At 37.2% G+C, this 14,790-nt stretch overlaps 4 protein-coding genes across 4 annotated transcripts; 3 read left to right on the top strand and 1 right to left on the bottom strand.

Moving 5' to 3' along the window:
* The first annotated feature begins 1,345 nt into the window (after positions 1-1,345).
* On the top strand, positions 1,346-3,131 carry LOC114149550 (N-acetyllactosaminide beta-1,3-N-acetylglucosaminyltransferase 2). Its single transcript, XM_028025531.1, has one exon. The coding sequence runs from the start codon at positions 1,346-1,348 to the stop codon at positions 2,687-2,689; it is 1,344 nt and encodes a 447-aa protein (XP_027881332.1). The 3' UTR covers positions 2,690-3,131.
* A 2,687-nt stretch (positions 3,132-5,818) lies between these two features.
* On the top strand, positions 5,819-10,773 carry LOC114149036 (heat shock protein 30-like). The gene is made up of 2 exons (XM_028024583.1): positions 5,819-6,064; positions 9,856-10,773. The coding sequence occupies exons 1-2, from the start codon at positions 5,984-5,986 to the stop codon at positions 10,387-10,389; spliced, it is 615 nt and encodes a 204-aa protein (XP_027880384.1). The 5' UTR covers positions 5,819-5,983; the 3' UTR covers positions 10,390-10,773.
* LOC114149037 (heat shock protein 30-like) lies at positions 8,013-9,731 on the bottom strand. Its single transcript, XM_028024584.1, has one exon. The coding sequence runs from the start codon at positions 8,783-8,785 to the stop codon at positions 8,171-8,173; it is 615 nt and encodes a 204-aa protein (XP_027880385.1). The 5' UTR covers positions 8,786-9,731; the 3' UTR covers positions 8,013-8,170.
* A 1,931-nt stretch (positions 10,774-12,704) lies between the features above and the next one.
* LOC114149210 (heat shock protein 30-like) lies at positions 12,705-13,646 on the top strand. Its single transcript, XM_028024855.1, has one exon. It carries the CDS (start codon positions 12,757-12,759, stop codon positions 13,369-13,371), a length of 615 nt encoding a protein of 204 aa, XP_027880656.1. The 5' UTR covers positions 12,705-12,756; the 3' UTR covers positions 13,372-13,646.
* The last annotated feature ends 1,144 nt before the right edge of the window (positions 13,647-14,790 follow it).

Genomic DNA, 14,790 nt, shown 5'->3' with positions numbered 1-14,790 from the left:
TCCGTTTACTTGATGGACCGTCAAAGTAGATTGGCCTAAACCCCATGGAAAATGGGTTTAAAAACTGAGCTTCTCTAACCACTGCAGCATTGATGCAGCAAATCATGCTAGAGGAGACCCAAGCAACCATAATGTACAGAGGTCAGCAGGAATGATAAGATGGAAGAAGCTTAATACATGTTCATCTGTTTTTAATGACTGAGTGAGTTTCCAAATCATAATCCAGAAGGAAGTCTAGCAAAACTGATGTTCACTAACACATCCATCCAACCTCATTGAGATTAGGTTTAGATTATATATTTGAGTTTCAGATATACAAAGCTAGCTTACAACTTTAATTGCTTTTAAAGGTGGTTCTTCAAAGCATGTAACCATGATTACGAAAACATCCCACACTATTTTTTATTTTGAAAAAAATATATAGAAAAACTTTGAAGTTTCTGATTGTAAAATATTGTGGAAATATCCAAGAGACATGGATAATTTTGCAAGTCACTGTGTTTTCATATAAGCTTCTGTAGCCTCAGTTAAATATGCCTTGACAAATTACTCACAACAGAATCATTACACGGTTAATCTCATTTTGGTTGCACATTTGGTTTGTACCATGAGAATATTTGCCTATAGAGCATGGATGCAAATCAAATCTGCTTCTGAGAAATCACAGAGTAACATTAGTCAGTGTTCACTAAAGATAATACGCCCTCCTTGTGGGTGTTTTCTCCTCATTATCTAATGAGGAGTCGAAGAGACGCATGCTCGTTGTGCACAAGCTGCCTCATATGGGACGCGTTGCTCAGCTGCTCTTGGCACAGCACTAGAGGAGCACTTGATAGATGTACAGTTAGAGGATGTACTGTTGTGGTATAAAGGATTTTCAACAGGTGTCCCCTGAAATGACCGACTCATAACCACATCAGAAGAGTGGAGACTTGGCTTTTTTTTCTTTCTTTTCCAGCTGATCCAGTGAGATTTAAACCAGTGGTAAGTAATACGTATGAGAATAGGGACAATACTTGACAAAGCAAGTGTAGAGAGGAATATTTATATCAAATGAAAGACAAAGGGGCTGCCTGTTATGTAATATTTTCTTCAGGGGCTCAGGTATTCAGCTGTACTCGATGAGGTTCAGAGTGTCAACAAGAACAGATAATAACCCCCACTGGACAGTCACCAAGGGAACAGAAACTCCAGAGCGTTAAAGGGGATTTGCAAAATCAGATTTATCCCACTGTTGTGTTTCCTGTTAAGAGAGAGCGGATATAATGTTATAACGTTATCTGTTTTGATTATTTATATATTCATATAAAACTATGCTTTTTGTGCAGGTTTTTGACTTGCAACAATGGGAAAATGCTGCAAATGCAACGGGAGACTACTATGCATGTGCTTGCTGCCATGTATGATGACTGGACACCTCGTGATTTACATCATGGTGACCATATTTGTCACCATTTCTTACGCTCCTCCAAAAGTAATCATTCACTACATTGCTCCAGGGATTTCAGCCAATTCTTCCACCCTGGCCTCACACCCACTTGGTCCTTTCTGGAACCTTCGCCTGGAGGACAGTGCACTGTGGAACCAGTTGCAGCACAGCTGGGACCGTCAGCACAATCCAATATTAAGAGGAAACCTAACTGGGATGCAGAGAAGCCCAAAAGGTCAGCCTTTCACTGAAATTGAGGATAATTGTCTATCAGACTGCATGTCACAGAAGTGTTCAGTTCCTAGCGTGAATGACTTCAACAGCATGCCAGAGCAAATTAGAGCATTTATCAAGTCAATGCACTGCAGGAAGTACCCTCTTCTTATCAACCAGCCACGTATGTGTCAGAGGAACAAAGATACCACTGGGGTGGGGTCTCCAATGCTCCTCATCGCTATCAAATCACAAGTGGGGAACTTTGAAAACCGACAGGCCATACGTGAAACATGGGGACACGGGGGTCTGGTGAAGGGGGAGTTCAATACAAAAGGGGGATTAGTGCGCACGGTTTTCCTGCTCGGAAGGCAGGACTCGAGTACAGGTCCGTACCCAGACCTGAAGAACCTTCTGGAACTTGAGAACGAGAAGTACGGAGATATTCTACAGTGGGATTTCAGGGATACGTTCTTCAATTTGACCTTGAAGGACCTGCTGCTGTGGAGATGGTTCAAGCAGTACTGCCCTACCGCCGCTTTTGTCTTCAAAGGCGATGACGATGTTTTTGTTCGGACAGATGCCCTTCTGAGTTACCTGCATAAAAAAATGGAGGAGCACAAGCTTTGGAGAACCTATACTAATGAAACAGACATGAATTTTTTTGTCGGCGATGTGATCAGCAATGCAATGCCGAACCGTGAGCCATCCATGAAATACTACATACCGGAAAGTTTTTACAAATGTGTGTACCCACCTTACGCTGGTGGAGGAGGGGTGGTGTATTCAGGCTCACTCGCCTTACGTTTACAGGAGGTGTCTGAAAGGGTTCGTCTTTTCCCTATTGATGATGTTTACCTTGGGATGTGCCTAAACAGACTCGGGCTTTCTCCAGTCCACCACCCGGGTTTCTTAACATTTGATCTCCCCGCTACAGACAGAAACAATCCGTGTGCATACAGGTCTGTTCTACTTGTTCACAGACGGAATCCAAAGGAAATGCTGACCCTATGGAAACAACTCCAGAACCTGCCTGCTCAATGCTGAGTCTCATTTGCAAAGCAAATAAGATTTAGTAAGTACCAGATGACTGCGGCCACTACACTAATTTGAAAAAAAATTACATACTGTGGCCAGGAGGCAGTGCATGGTAAGGTCACCTTTAATCAACCTTTCCTGTGGAGAATTACGTAACTCCCAGGAGGAGACTGATCTACCTCAGAAGGTACTTTATTACAGGAACTTTACAGAGCAATAACACACCTCAAACTCTTGTTTTTGTCATTGCTTGTACCAATGTGCTATATTTTATCTAAAAACATTTCTCCACTATTTTAGAAAGATAAAGATTTGTAAATGGACAGATTGAAGTATGCTTTATGTGCAAATAAAATTGTTTAAATATACATTGCTAATGGAAAGTTTGTGTGCTGTCCTTGTTAATTTTGAGCCATTGATAATGCATCACAATCATTCATTTTTGTTTTGCACTGTCAACACATTTAGTAAGTTCAATAAGATTCAAAATACAAGAATTGTGTTCACTAATTTGTATTTATTATATATTATTTTTAATCTTCAATGTGAATGTTTGTTGAAATATTTCTCAGTGAGTGGTCATCAATACACATGATGTTGTCATCAAACTGTTGTCAGAATTAGAAGAGGTTATAGATTCCTGAGTTTGATCTGGTGCATAGTCCACAAATCTTTAGTTGTGTTGATATGGGGCTTTTAGGCGGTTCTTTGGGAGGTTTAATCTTTGGAATCCTTGTGCTATTGAACATCCATTTGTGTCCACGTTTCAAATACCTTTGAAACCTTTAAATGGTTAACATAAACATAGAGGGAGTTGGATAGTTTGTTCAAGGACAACAAGGTACGATTAAGTCTCAAGGCTATCACACCATGGACTAAGAGGATGCTGAAAGCAACTTGATTGATTTTTATTTTGTTTTTTTGTTTTTAATGATAATGACAAGAAGAAGGTTTGGAGGAGTCGAGGCAAAGCTTTCAAATCTCTTAACCAGGTGGAGGCAGTACCATGATGTGGGTTATTTCAATTCAGTGTGTAATGATTTACGCAAAGACCCCTAGTGAAGGACAGTTGACGCTTTCTAAGGAGAAAAAATAACAAGATTTGATTCTGTCAGTGCAGACAGTAGATAGAGACGTAGGTGATAAGGGGGGGAAAGACTAACAAAGGAGAAATTGTGTGTTGTATGCACAAGTTGCAATGGAATGGTTTGATTTTATCTTGAGACACTAAATATTTTCAATAAATTGTTTCTTATATTGTAATTTTAAAATGGTGGTCATGTTATGTTGTTGCACTTTCTCAGACCCTACAAAAGTGCAAATATGAAAATATTTTTTTGTGTACATTTTCATAACTAGAATAAGACATTGTTCAGAGCTATTCAATTCCTTCCCTTGCATAGCCACACTATTCTCTCTCTCATCTTGTGTCTGTGATACTAAATACCATACTAGTCTAGCCATAGCTATTGATCGATGTACTAATATGCAGACAATGGGTTTGGAGTAATGCACTCACAAGATATAAGTCCATCTGATGACCACAGGAGAACCATTACTAAGCTGATAACCACTTAGGAGAAAACATCGAGAAGCAAGAAGCTTTGAACACATTTAGGGCAGTCTTAATTATTTGTATCATCTGAAATGTATTTTCTTTTTCGCAGTTGAACATCTAGATGCTGTTAGAGGTAATACACACCTAAATCTAATATGGAGTTTGAATTGTGCTCTCATTAAAGCCTGGCAAGTCTGGCAAAAAAATAAATAAATAAATAAATAAAAATTATTGAAAACACAACAGTGATGATATATCTTTCACTTTCTACAGTATCATTAACACCTATCGAAAAAATATGATATTACAATTTGAATTCCATCCTTTATAACGGTGACAATACAGCAATACTTGCACACACATTTGTGCCAAATGATAAAAAAAAAGAGACCAATTGACCTTGCAGTCATGTACTTGGACGCTTGGAGGAATATCCAAGCATGCATAGGGAGAACATTCATACCATTGTGAAATAAACACTCAGGACATTTGTTACTGCAAGGCAACAAAGGTCTGATCAGCCCCAGAGGAATATTACGTAAATAAAAATGTAATACAGCTTGAGCTTTCCATATATGTTTATGGAATATCTGAGAAGTATATAAAGGAAATAATGACAATGAAACTACATGTTTGTCATTATCCCAAAGCTACATTCTTTGCTTTTTACCTGCACTATAAGTGGTCCTTCAACTTAATATAGAAAAACATAAACAAGTGGTAATAATTACACTACTTTGACAATACTAAAACAGTTATATAATAGATATTTGGGAAATTTAATAAGCTGTCCCGCTTTCTGTAGATTTTGTGACAAAGTTATATTTATATCATTATAAAAATTGATTATGGAATGGGAAAAGTTATGGGAACGGATGTTAGGCTTGATGTTGGTTAATCATTGGTAAATTTAGGTTTTTGGCTATAACTGATAACTGAAACATTTTGAAATAATTATATTTAACTAGATTAAAATGAAGGAGATCAATGATCATGAAATTGTATAAGCAAAAAAATAGAAAAATAGAAAGACATCTAATGTTTAATAAGTTGTACTTATTTAATTAAATGTCTACCCCCAAAGATTAACAGTGTTGTGGAAAATAGACTTTCAACTTCAAAAACAATTTATAAAAGAATAACATTTTTTAATGAAATATAGATTTTGAAAATAAGTACAACTTGGCATATGAAACAGTTAATGATCACGAAAAAAGTCCTATGTTCCTATTATACAAAAACTATTATACGCATTTAAATTATATCAAGAAACACAAAATGAAAAAGGAAAATTATCTCATCTGGAACAGCTCCACCAAGTTTAGCTCTGTGGTTATTACAGGAAAATTCCTGGGGAATCTGGTAGTGCCTCCTGTTAAGAAAATAATTGACGCAATTAACATTATGTTTTAGAACAACTGTTGGAAAAAATGACCAAAAACATTTTTTTTCAGAATAAACTAAAGAGGTAGTTCATATTAATAGTGATGTATTTTAAGAAGAGATATATGTGAGACAATTTATTGCCGTGAACAGAAACTTCACAGACAAGACAGATTATGTGAAAGAGCTCCACCAAGTGGAATTCTGTAGTAATTACCAGAAACTTCCTGAAGCCTCTGGAGCGCCTCCTGCTAGAATATAAAGCTGGGACAGCCCCACTGACTGACAGAAAGATACACTAGAAACACAGGAGTGAAAAGACGCCTGAATAACAAGAAGACTCAAGACTAACCAGAAGAAAGATGCTGTGCTCTCATGGATTCCCGTCTGCCCTCAGTCCATTCATGGACTTCTCCTGGCCTGTACGCAGTGTGTGGCCAGAGGTCCACACACTGCGTACCAGCAGCATGTCATGCAGAGAGACCTACAGGAGCTGCGCAGCAGTCTGCAGCTGATGGACAAACTTCAACGCCAGATCCTGGAGGACACAGAGCCTTTCAGGAGCAGCGTGGCTCTGCAGCCAGTCTCCTACCAGCTGGACAAAGAGGGAGAGGGAGGGTTTGGCCTAACCCTGGACACTCAGGGCTTTTCTCCAGAAGATCTGTCAGTCCGGCAGGTGGGCAGGAAACTGAGAGTCAGCGGGAAGACGGAGAAGAAACAAGAAGACGGGAAAGGCTCCTACTCTTACAGCCTGCAGGAGTTCAGACAGGAGTTTGATCTGCCTGAAGGGGTGAACCATGAAGACGTCAGCTGCCACCTTTCTCCAGATGGAAAGCTCCACATCCAGGCAGCCAAAGTTCCTTGTTTTGAGGGGACGGAGAGAGAGCTGACTATCAAGAGGAGCTCAGAGGAGGAACCACAGCAGAGTGTTTGTTCACAGTCAGAAGACAGCAGAGCAGAAACACAGAACGGATCATAGAACAAACCTGAAAACATGGACTCACATACATGTTGATGTGCCAATGGGGTGATTTTAGATTTCTTTGGTGATGGTCGTGTTCAGTTTTTAGGTTATTGGGTTTGTACAAAGAAACATTTGTAAAATTAAAAATTAGTTAACAGTTAGTGGTTCTCCTGTTGTTTTCAATATTTAGCCTTTATGAGAATACATAAGAACACAACATTAGAAAATAACATGAAACATGTATAAAATAATTGTATCAATAAATGGAAGCATCTTTTCGCTGTTGTTTGGCATACACTTGAAAATAAAATTTGAAATTTGTTGACAAATGAGTGTGCATGTTTTAATTTACAATCTGAGAACTTTACATTAAATAAAAATCAACGTTTTACATTTTGAAAATTTAGCTACTTTAAAAATGGGCACCAGTAAAATACCAGGCATTTCTAAATATAAAATAAGGAATAATCAAATATTGTTTTCAATATTTTAAATATAACTGAAACAAACATTATCTGTGAAATTACATGAAAATGTAAAAATATGTGCATGAAATATGAACAAAACTCTATTGATTGTTGAAGATATTGAAAAGAAGAATAAAAAACACAACATAAAGACAAGTACTGCTCAACTGGTATCTTATTTATTGCCATACTAAAAAATATAGGGAACAAGGTTTTATTAAGAAAATAAAGAATATCTTTCATGCTTAAAATGATGTTATTATACCTGATGTTATTAGGTATAATCATGCCTAACATCTTTAAGTGAAAATATTGCATTAGTCATCATAATTAATTAGTTTAATATATTTCTTTTCCATTTTTAAGAAATCTTTTACAGATTTATAACAAATATACACAACCAGTTTATTAAATAATTTATAACAGAGAATTCTCAAAAAATATTATTGCATGAAAGCATGCCTGGTGTTTATTAATGTTCTTTAATGTAGCAAGAAATAAGATTTTATCGTTTTAGAAGTACTTGTCTTTTTGTTTTATTTAATTATTAATATTTTTACTTTAACCAATTAATAGAATTATGCAAGTATTTCAAGTGTACATTTTTACATTTCAGATGTAATGATTCTACAGATGTTGTTCATTTCAATCAATGATATTTTAAACATAGAAAACAATTGTTGATTTCGGCCTATGTTCACTTTATATGTAGTTTGTTCTGCTATTTTATTACTGAGCTGCACATTTTAGTTTGTAAAAAAATATTTTAATTGAAGATAATATTCCCAATGTGTAGATGAAAAATGCACACAAAGGACTTAACAATAATACAATTTTATTTTCAAAAGTGTTTCCCCAAACATTGAGAAAACATTTTATTTATTGGTACATTTATTTTCTACATGATGGAATGTCATTTCTGTTACGATATACTAAGACAAAGTACACCAACAGAACCACTAACTGTTTATTATTCTTTAATTTTTCAAATGTTTCTGTTAACAAATACAGTAATGTACCAAAACAACATTGATCCACACAAGAGTATTATCAATGAAATCTAAGATCATCCCATTGGCACATCAACATGTATGTGAGTCCATGTTTTCAGGTTTGTTCTATGATCTGTTCTGTGTTTCTGCTCTGCTGTCTTCTGACTGTGAACAAACACTCTGCTGTGGTTCCTCCTCTGAGCTCCTCTTGATAGCCAGCTCTCTCTCCGTCCCCTCAAAACAAGGAACTTTGGCTGCCTGGATGTGGAGTTTTCCATCTGGAGAAAGATGGCAGCTGACGTCTTCATGGTTCACCCCTTCAGGCAGATCAAACTCCTGTCTGAACTCCTGCAGGCTGTAAGAATAGGAGCCTTTCCCATCCTCTTGTTTCTTCTCCGTCTTCCCGCTGACTCTCACCTTCCTGCCCACCTGCCGGACTGACAAATCTTCTGGAGAAAAACCCTGAGTGTCCATGGTTAGGCCAAAGTGCTCTCCCTCTTTGTCCAGCTGGTAGGAGACAGGCTGCAGAGCCACGCTGCTCCTGAAAGGCTCTGTGTCCTCCAGGATCTGGTGTTGAAGTTTGTCCATCAGCTGCAGACTGCTGCGCAGCTCCTGTAGGTCTCTCTGCATGACATGCTGCTGGTAGAACAGAGGTCTGACCTCTGGCCACACACTGCGTACAGGCCAGGAGAAGTCCATGAATGGACTGAGGGCAGACGGGAATCCATGAGAGCACAGCATCTTTCTTCTGGTTAGTCTTGAGTCTTCTTAATATTCAGGCGTCTCTTCACTCCTGTGTTTCTTGTGTATCTTTCTGTCAGTCAGCGGGGCTGTCCCAGCTTTATATTGTAGCAGGAGGCTCTCCAGAGGCTTCGGGAAGTTTCTGGTAATTACTACAGACCTCCACTTGGTGGAGCTAATTCACCTAATGTATCATGTGTTTTTCCTAAGGCTACTTTCAACAATCACTTACATAATCATGTTTAGTAAGTTTTCAGTCAATGACAAAAAATGATTTTATGTGTATGGCATATAAAACATTTGATGTTTTTTTTTAAAAAGAATGTTGGTTTGAGGTTAATTCATACAACAAAGAAAAGTACTGCATGCTTGCATGAGAATCAATATTAAACTTATAAAAAGTAATGGAGATATTGAACTATATATTTTATAGATTAATTTATGTTTTGTTTTGATTTAATGTTAAAGAAAAGCCAAGATACAAATATATGTTTAGGTAATACAGCACCCAAAAGAACTCCTTTCTTTCTGTGCAGGACCATAAAAACTACAGAATAAAATTTAAAAGGAAACTGTTAAAAGAATCATTTGCTGAATATATTATGGTACAGCACAATATGTTTATATTCAGGAATTTTTTCTACCAAAGCTATGCTTTCATATTTGTAATAATCATTGAACTAGTACTTCATTAATGGTTTCAAGTGTTGTGGAACTTTTGTTATTGCTCCAAGCTTACTAAAGTAAACACGATTAAAGAGATTATCGCTGCATAAAGCAACAGAACTGAGAGGTGAAAAATTAGGTGAATTAGCTCCACCCAGTGGAGGTCTGTAGTAATTACCAGAAACTTCCTGAAGCTTCTGGAGCGCCTCCTGCTACAATATAAAGCTGGGACAGCCCCGCTGACTGACAGAAAGATACACAAGAAACACAGGAGAGAAGAGACGCCTGAATAACAAGAAGACTCAAGACTAACCAGAAGAAAGATGCTGTGCTCTCATGGATTCCCATCTGCCCTCAGTCCATTCATGGACTTCTCCTGGCCTGTACGCAGTCTGTGGCCAGAGGTCAGACCTCTGTTCTACCAGCAGCATGTCATGCAGAGAGACCTACAGGAGCTGCGCAGCAGTCTGCAGCTGATGGACAAACTTCAACGCCAGATCCTGGAGGACACAGAGCCTTTCAGGAGCAGCGTGGCTCTGCAGCCAGTCTCCTACCAGCTGGACAAAGAGGGAGAGCACTTTGGCCTAACCCTGGACACTCAGGGTTTTTCTCCAGAAGATCTGTCAGTCCAGCAGGTGGGCAGGAAGCTGAGAGTCAGCGGGAAGATGGAGAAGAAACAAGAGGACGGGAAAGGCTCCTACTCTTACAGCCTGCAGGAGTTCAGACAGGAGTTTGATCTGCCTGAAGGGGTGAACCATGAAGACGTCAGCTGCCATCTTTCTCTAGATGGAAAACTCCACATCCAGGCAGCCAAAGTTCCTTGTATCGAGGGGACGGAGAGAGAGCTGACTATCAAGAGGAGCTCAGAGGAGGAACCACAGCAGAGTGTTTGTTCACAGTCAGAAGACAGCAGAGCAGAAACACAGAACAGATCATAGAACAAAAATGAAAACATGGACTCACATACATGTTGATGTGTCAATTTCAATTTGTCATTCTATTAATTAAGAGTGTATTCTGCTTTTTTGTACAGTAAAAGGGTTTATTTAAACATCTTTTCAAAAAGTGGTTAATGGTTTTCTTTTCCATTTGTCGTCTTCTATCTTGATCTTTATGATAAGATGTGTTTTTCTTGAAAATATACTAAAACTTCAAGCATGTAAACAAAATAGTTAATGTTAACTTAATCTTGAATCAAGTAAAAGTAAATGTCAACAAGTCAACTTTGTCTTAAAGAAACATTTAATACATGAAATTTGCTGAAAAATGAAAAGAAATGTTTGACATCTCAATATAAAAATAGATACAGAAATGCAAAATACCTATATCTTTGGTGTTCTGTTTTAGTATGAACATGCCTCCTGCTCTGTCTGTTTTCTTTTCCCAGTTGGGCATGGTTTACATTGCCACCATTAAGAGATTATCTGTGCTCACCAGTAATGATTATCATTATTTTGCAGCAACACATGCAGGGACACACACACAGACACACACACGCACACACACACACACACACACACACACACACACACCCACACACACGCATGCTTATGTAGTAGTAAAATTGGGGTGGACACTACACTTTGAATGTAAAAATCTCAAATTATTAAGAGTACATAAGGAAGTAATCTTGATAAATTCCTATTTACTGAAGTAAACTTGAGTTCTGGGCCAATTTTTTGAAATAAATATTGTAAGACAATTGTCCATCAAAGTTTTGAACACAAACTAGTTAAAAACATTTCAGGAGGTTTGCTTAGTATTATGGCTTAGTATTCATCTAAAACCTATAAATAAAGTGTGCTAACAGCTCTGTTTATTGTCAAATCATTTTGGGAAACATCCAACTCTGTTTTGTAGCACTTATGCATTTCTTTGTTAATGTGGATGGAAATACTGACTCCATTTTTCTTTCTTGTTTTTCATAAACAGAGCAGATTGAACAATATCATCAGTGGTATATTCTATGGAGAGAAGAACACCACATACTGTACAAGAAGTGTGCTGAATAAATGAGCTAAAGAAAAGCCCAGAATATATTTGCATTGTGATTCATAGGGAATAATCTTTTAATGACATTGTGAGCTAAATATATATCACATATGATGAAAAATACTAATCAAATGATGTAATTATTACAAACTGGACATAAAGCAAGTAAGTCACACTTTAAAAAAATGATGGACTGCTGTTTTAACGATCATTTTGACAATTTATAGATAGAAACATGATGTGGTGATCTTTCTTTTATGTTTCATAGGTGGCTTAGATGTTTCCTTTGTCCATGACTTTAGCTTACTTTGATTTAAAAACTAAAATATTCCGTGAACTTATCATCCAACATTCCAATAAATAGTGACATTTATGTTAAGTAAATTATACAATAAAACATTTTTATGTTATTCTGATGGAATAAGAAGGGTTTCCTTAAGTGTCTGAAACCAAACATAATTTAGAATATAAAATGCTCTGCAGTTTTAGGTGAGGAAAAATGCATGTTTATTTGACTATAACTTACGTTTTTGAGAAAAATGTCCAGATGATCATTTAAAGAAGCTCCTCCCAGTGGAAATCGTTGATGAGAAACAGAAAGTTCCAGAAAATGATGAATTCTTTCTTGATAGGAAATAAAGTAGATTCTTAAAAAGCCTGTAAAAATTAGCTTAAATAAATGCTTTCAATGATTATATATGTTTATATTATGTATAAACATAATATATTAAATTATGTATATACTTTCTTTTGGCAACATAATAAACATGTTTTCTATTACTGAATCAATTATTCAAGATATGAAACAAAAATCTTTAACTAAGATTTATCTCCAGAACTCTCCATCAAATATAAATGTTAGCATGTTTATAACTGAGAAAATTATCCGTGTTTTTTTTTTTTTTTTTTTTGGTCACTAAATGTTAGTGGTTGAAAAAGTAACAACAGCAATTTACTGTAAACAATAACATAACTACTATAAGAACTTAGCAAAAATAAATTTTACATAAAGATGTAAGCCATTAATTTTACTTGACGTTACAGCTTAAGAATAAACAAAAACAAACACGTCTCAGACACAAACTGTACTGTAATTATGACCAGAAATGTTATAGACGCAATAGATCATGTGAAACAGCTCCACCCAGTGGAGGTCTGTAGTAATTACCAGAAACTTCCGGAAGCCTCTGGAGCGCGTCCTGCTACAATATAAAGCTGGGACAGCCCCACTGACTGACAGAAAGATACACAAGAAACACAGGAGTGAAAAGATGCCTGAATATTAAGAAGACTCAAGACTAAACAGAAGAAAGATGCTGTGCTCCCATGGATTCCCATCTGCCCTCAGTCCATTCATGGACTTCTCCTGGCCTGTACGCAGTGTGTGGCCAGAGGTCAGACCTCTGTTCTACCAGCAGCGTGTCATGCAGAGAGACCTACAGGAGCTGTGCAGCAGTCTGCAGCTGATGGACAAACTTCAACGCCAGATCCTGGAGGACACAGAGCCTTTCAGGAGCAGCGTGGCTCTGCAGCCAGTCTCCTACCAGCTGGACAAAGAGGGAGAGCACTTTGGCCTAACCCTGGACACTCAGGGCTTTTCTCCGGAAGATCTGTCAGTCCGGCAGGTGGGCAGGAAGCTGAGAGTCAGCGGGAAGAGAGAGAAGAAACAAGAGGACGGGAAAGGCTCCTACTCTTACAGCCTGCAGGAGTTCAGACAGGAGTTTGATCTGCCTGAAGGGGTGAACCATGAAGACGTCAGCTGCCACCTTTCTCCAGATGGAAAGCTCCACATCCAGGCAGCCAAAGTTCCTTGTATCGAGGGGACGGAGAGAGAGCTGACTATCAAGAGGAGCTCAGAGGAGGAACCACAGCAGAGTGTTTGTTCACAGTCAGAAGACAGCAGAGCAGAAACACAGAACAGATCATAGAACAAATCTGAAAACATGGACTCACATACATGTTGATGTGCCAATTGATTATATATATATACATTATAAATGTAGATTTTACTGTTCCTGGTTGCTGACACTACAGGAATATAAGCTGTACAAGTACACATATTGAGTCATTTGTCTTTATTAAATTTTTTCTGTTATAATGTGAAACTCAAATATTTTTAGAAGAATTTGAAATAGAAGACAAAACAGTTAAAATGTAACGCACAAGATTAAACGTCATGTTTAAAATGTTGAATTAAATATAAAATTTATTAACTATGTTTTCAATGTAAACAAAATGTAATATTAAATTAAAAGAAAATAAGAACATTTTTAAAATTTGTTCATCCCTTAAATTAAGAAAAAAAAAGTCAAGGTACAAGATTATGAAATCAGAGTCTTTTACACATTACCTTCCAAAAAGCTTATAAAAAGATATTCAAATATGCAAGTATTCTTCACATGTATTCCTAAGCCTCTTAAAGGTAATGATAATAAACAAAAAATGCACCCTAATCCTAACACAAGTTATTAAATATTGAGTGATGAAATGTATATGTGAGAGATTTAAGAGATCATAAACATTGAGACTTGCCTTGGGGGTTCTAAATAATTTCTATATTTCTATGATTGTGTAACGTCAACAAAGGCAACATCTAAATATTTTGTATTTAGATGATATTTAGATGTTCCAACATTGTAGTTAGCACATATTTCCACTAGATGACAGCCTTTTCCTCCCAAACAATTTGGTGTGAAACCTTTCTAATCCTGGGTCTTTTAGGGAAGTGCAGGATTTTCCAACTAGATGTCAACCGAGCATTGGAAACATTCACTGACCCTTCATTCTCGACTAATTTCCAGTAGTTATTGCGAACCTAAATCTTGGGCATACATTAATTCCTTTTCTTTTGTAATGTTGCAAACATGGGAAGATTGGTTATTATTAAAAAGACCTAATCAAAAAAAGCTGACTGGTGCTAAAAGGATAACAGGGATACATCAGTTTTGATATTTCTCAATTAATACTTAAATGACCTTTTTTTTTTTTTTAATGATTACACTCTTCACTTGGTATTAACAGTGTAAAACCTCTTACCTACCCACATTAATGTAACAAGAACAGATGTGGGGGATTGTGCAGAGAAGTGGGGCAAAGAAATCAGCGAGCTTTAAAAACCCACAGCCTTCGTTTCAACATATTCTATCTCTGAAGAACATACAGAGGGATGATGAAACCTGGCAAGCACTGTGCTTCGCTGCTCTGGGATATTGTGTCAAGGCTGATGTCAATATTTTTGACACATAAAGAGAATATGCGAGTTTTTGGAAGGGGGGAAAGATACTTTTCTGTGCCAGGCGTTCACCTTTGGATGAACTCCACGAAGTAGAGGCTGGGTAGAAGTTGGG

Source organism: Xiphophorus couchianus, chromosome 8 (genome assembly GCF_001444195.1).
Source record: "Xiphophorus couchianus chromosome 8, X_couchianus-1.0, whole genome shotgun sequence".
NCBI classification, from domain to species: domain Eukaryota; kingdom Metazoa; phylum Chordata; class Actinopteri; order Cyprinodontiformes; family Poeciliidae; genus Xiphophorus; species Xiphophorus couchianus.
Note: the sequence above shows the minus strand (reverse complement) of the source record. Positions and strands in the feature narration are given on the sequence as shown.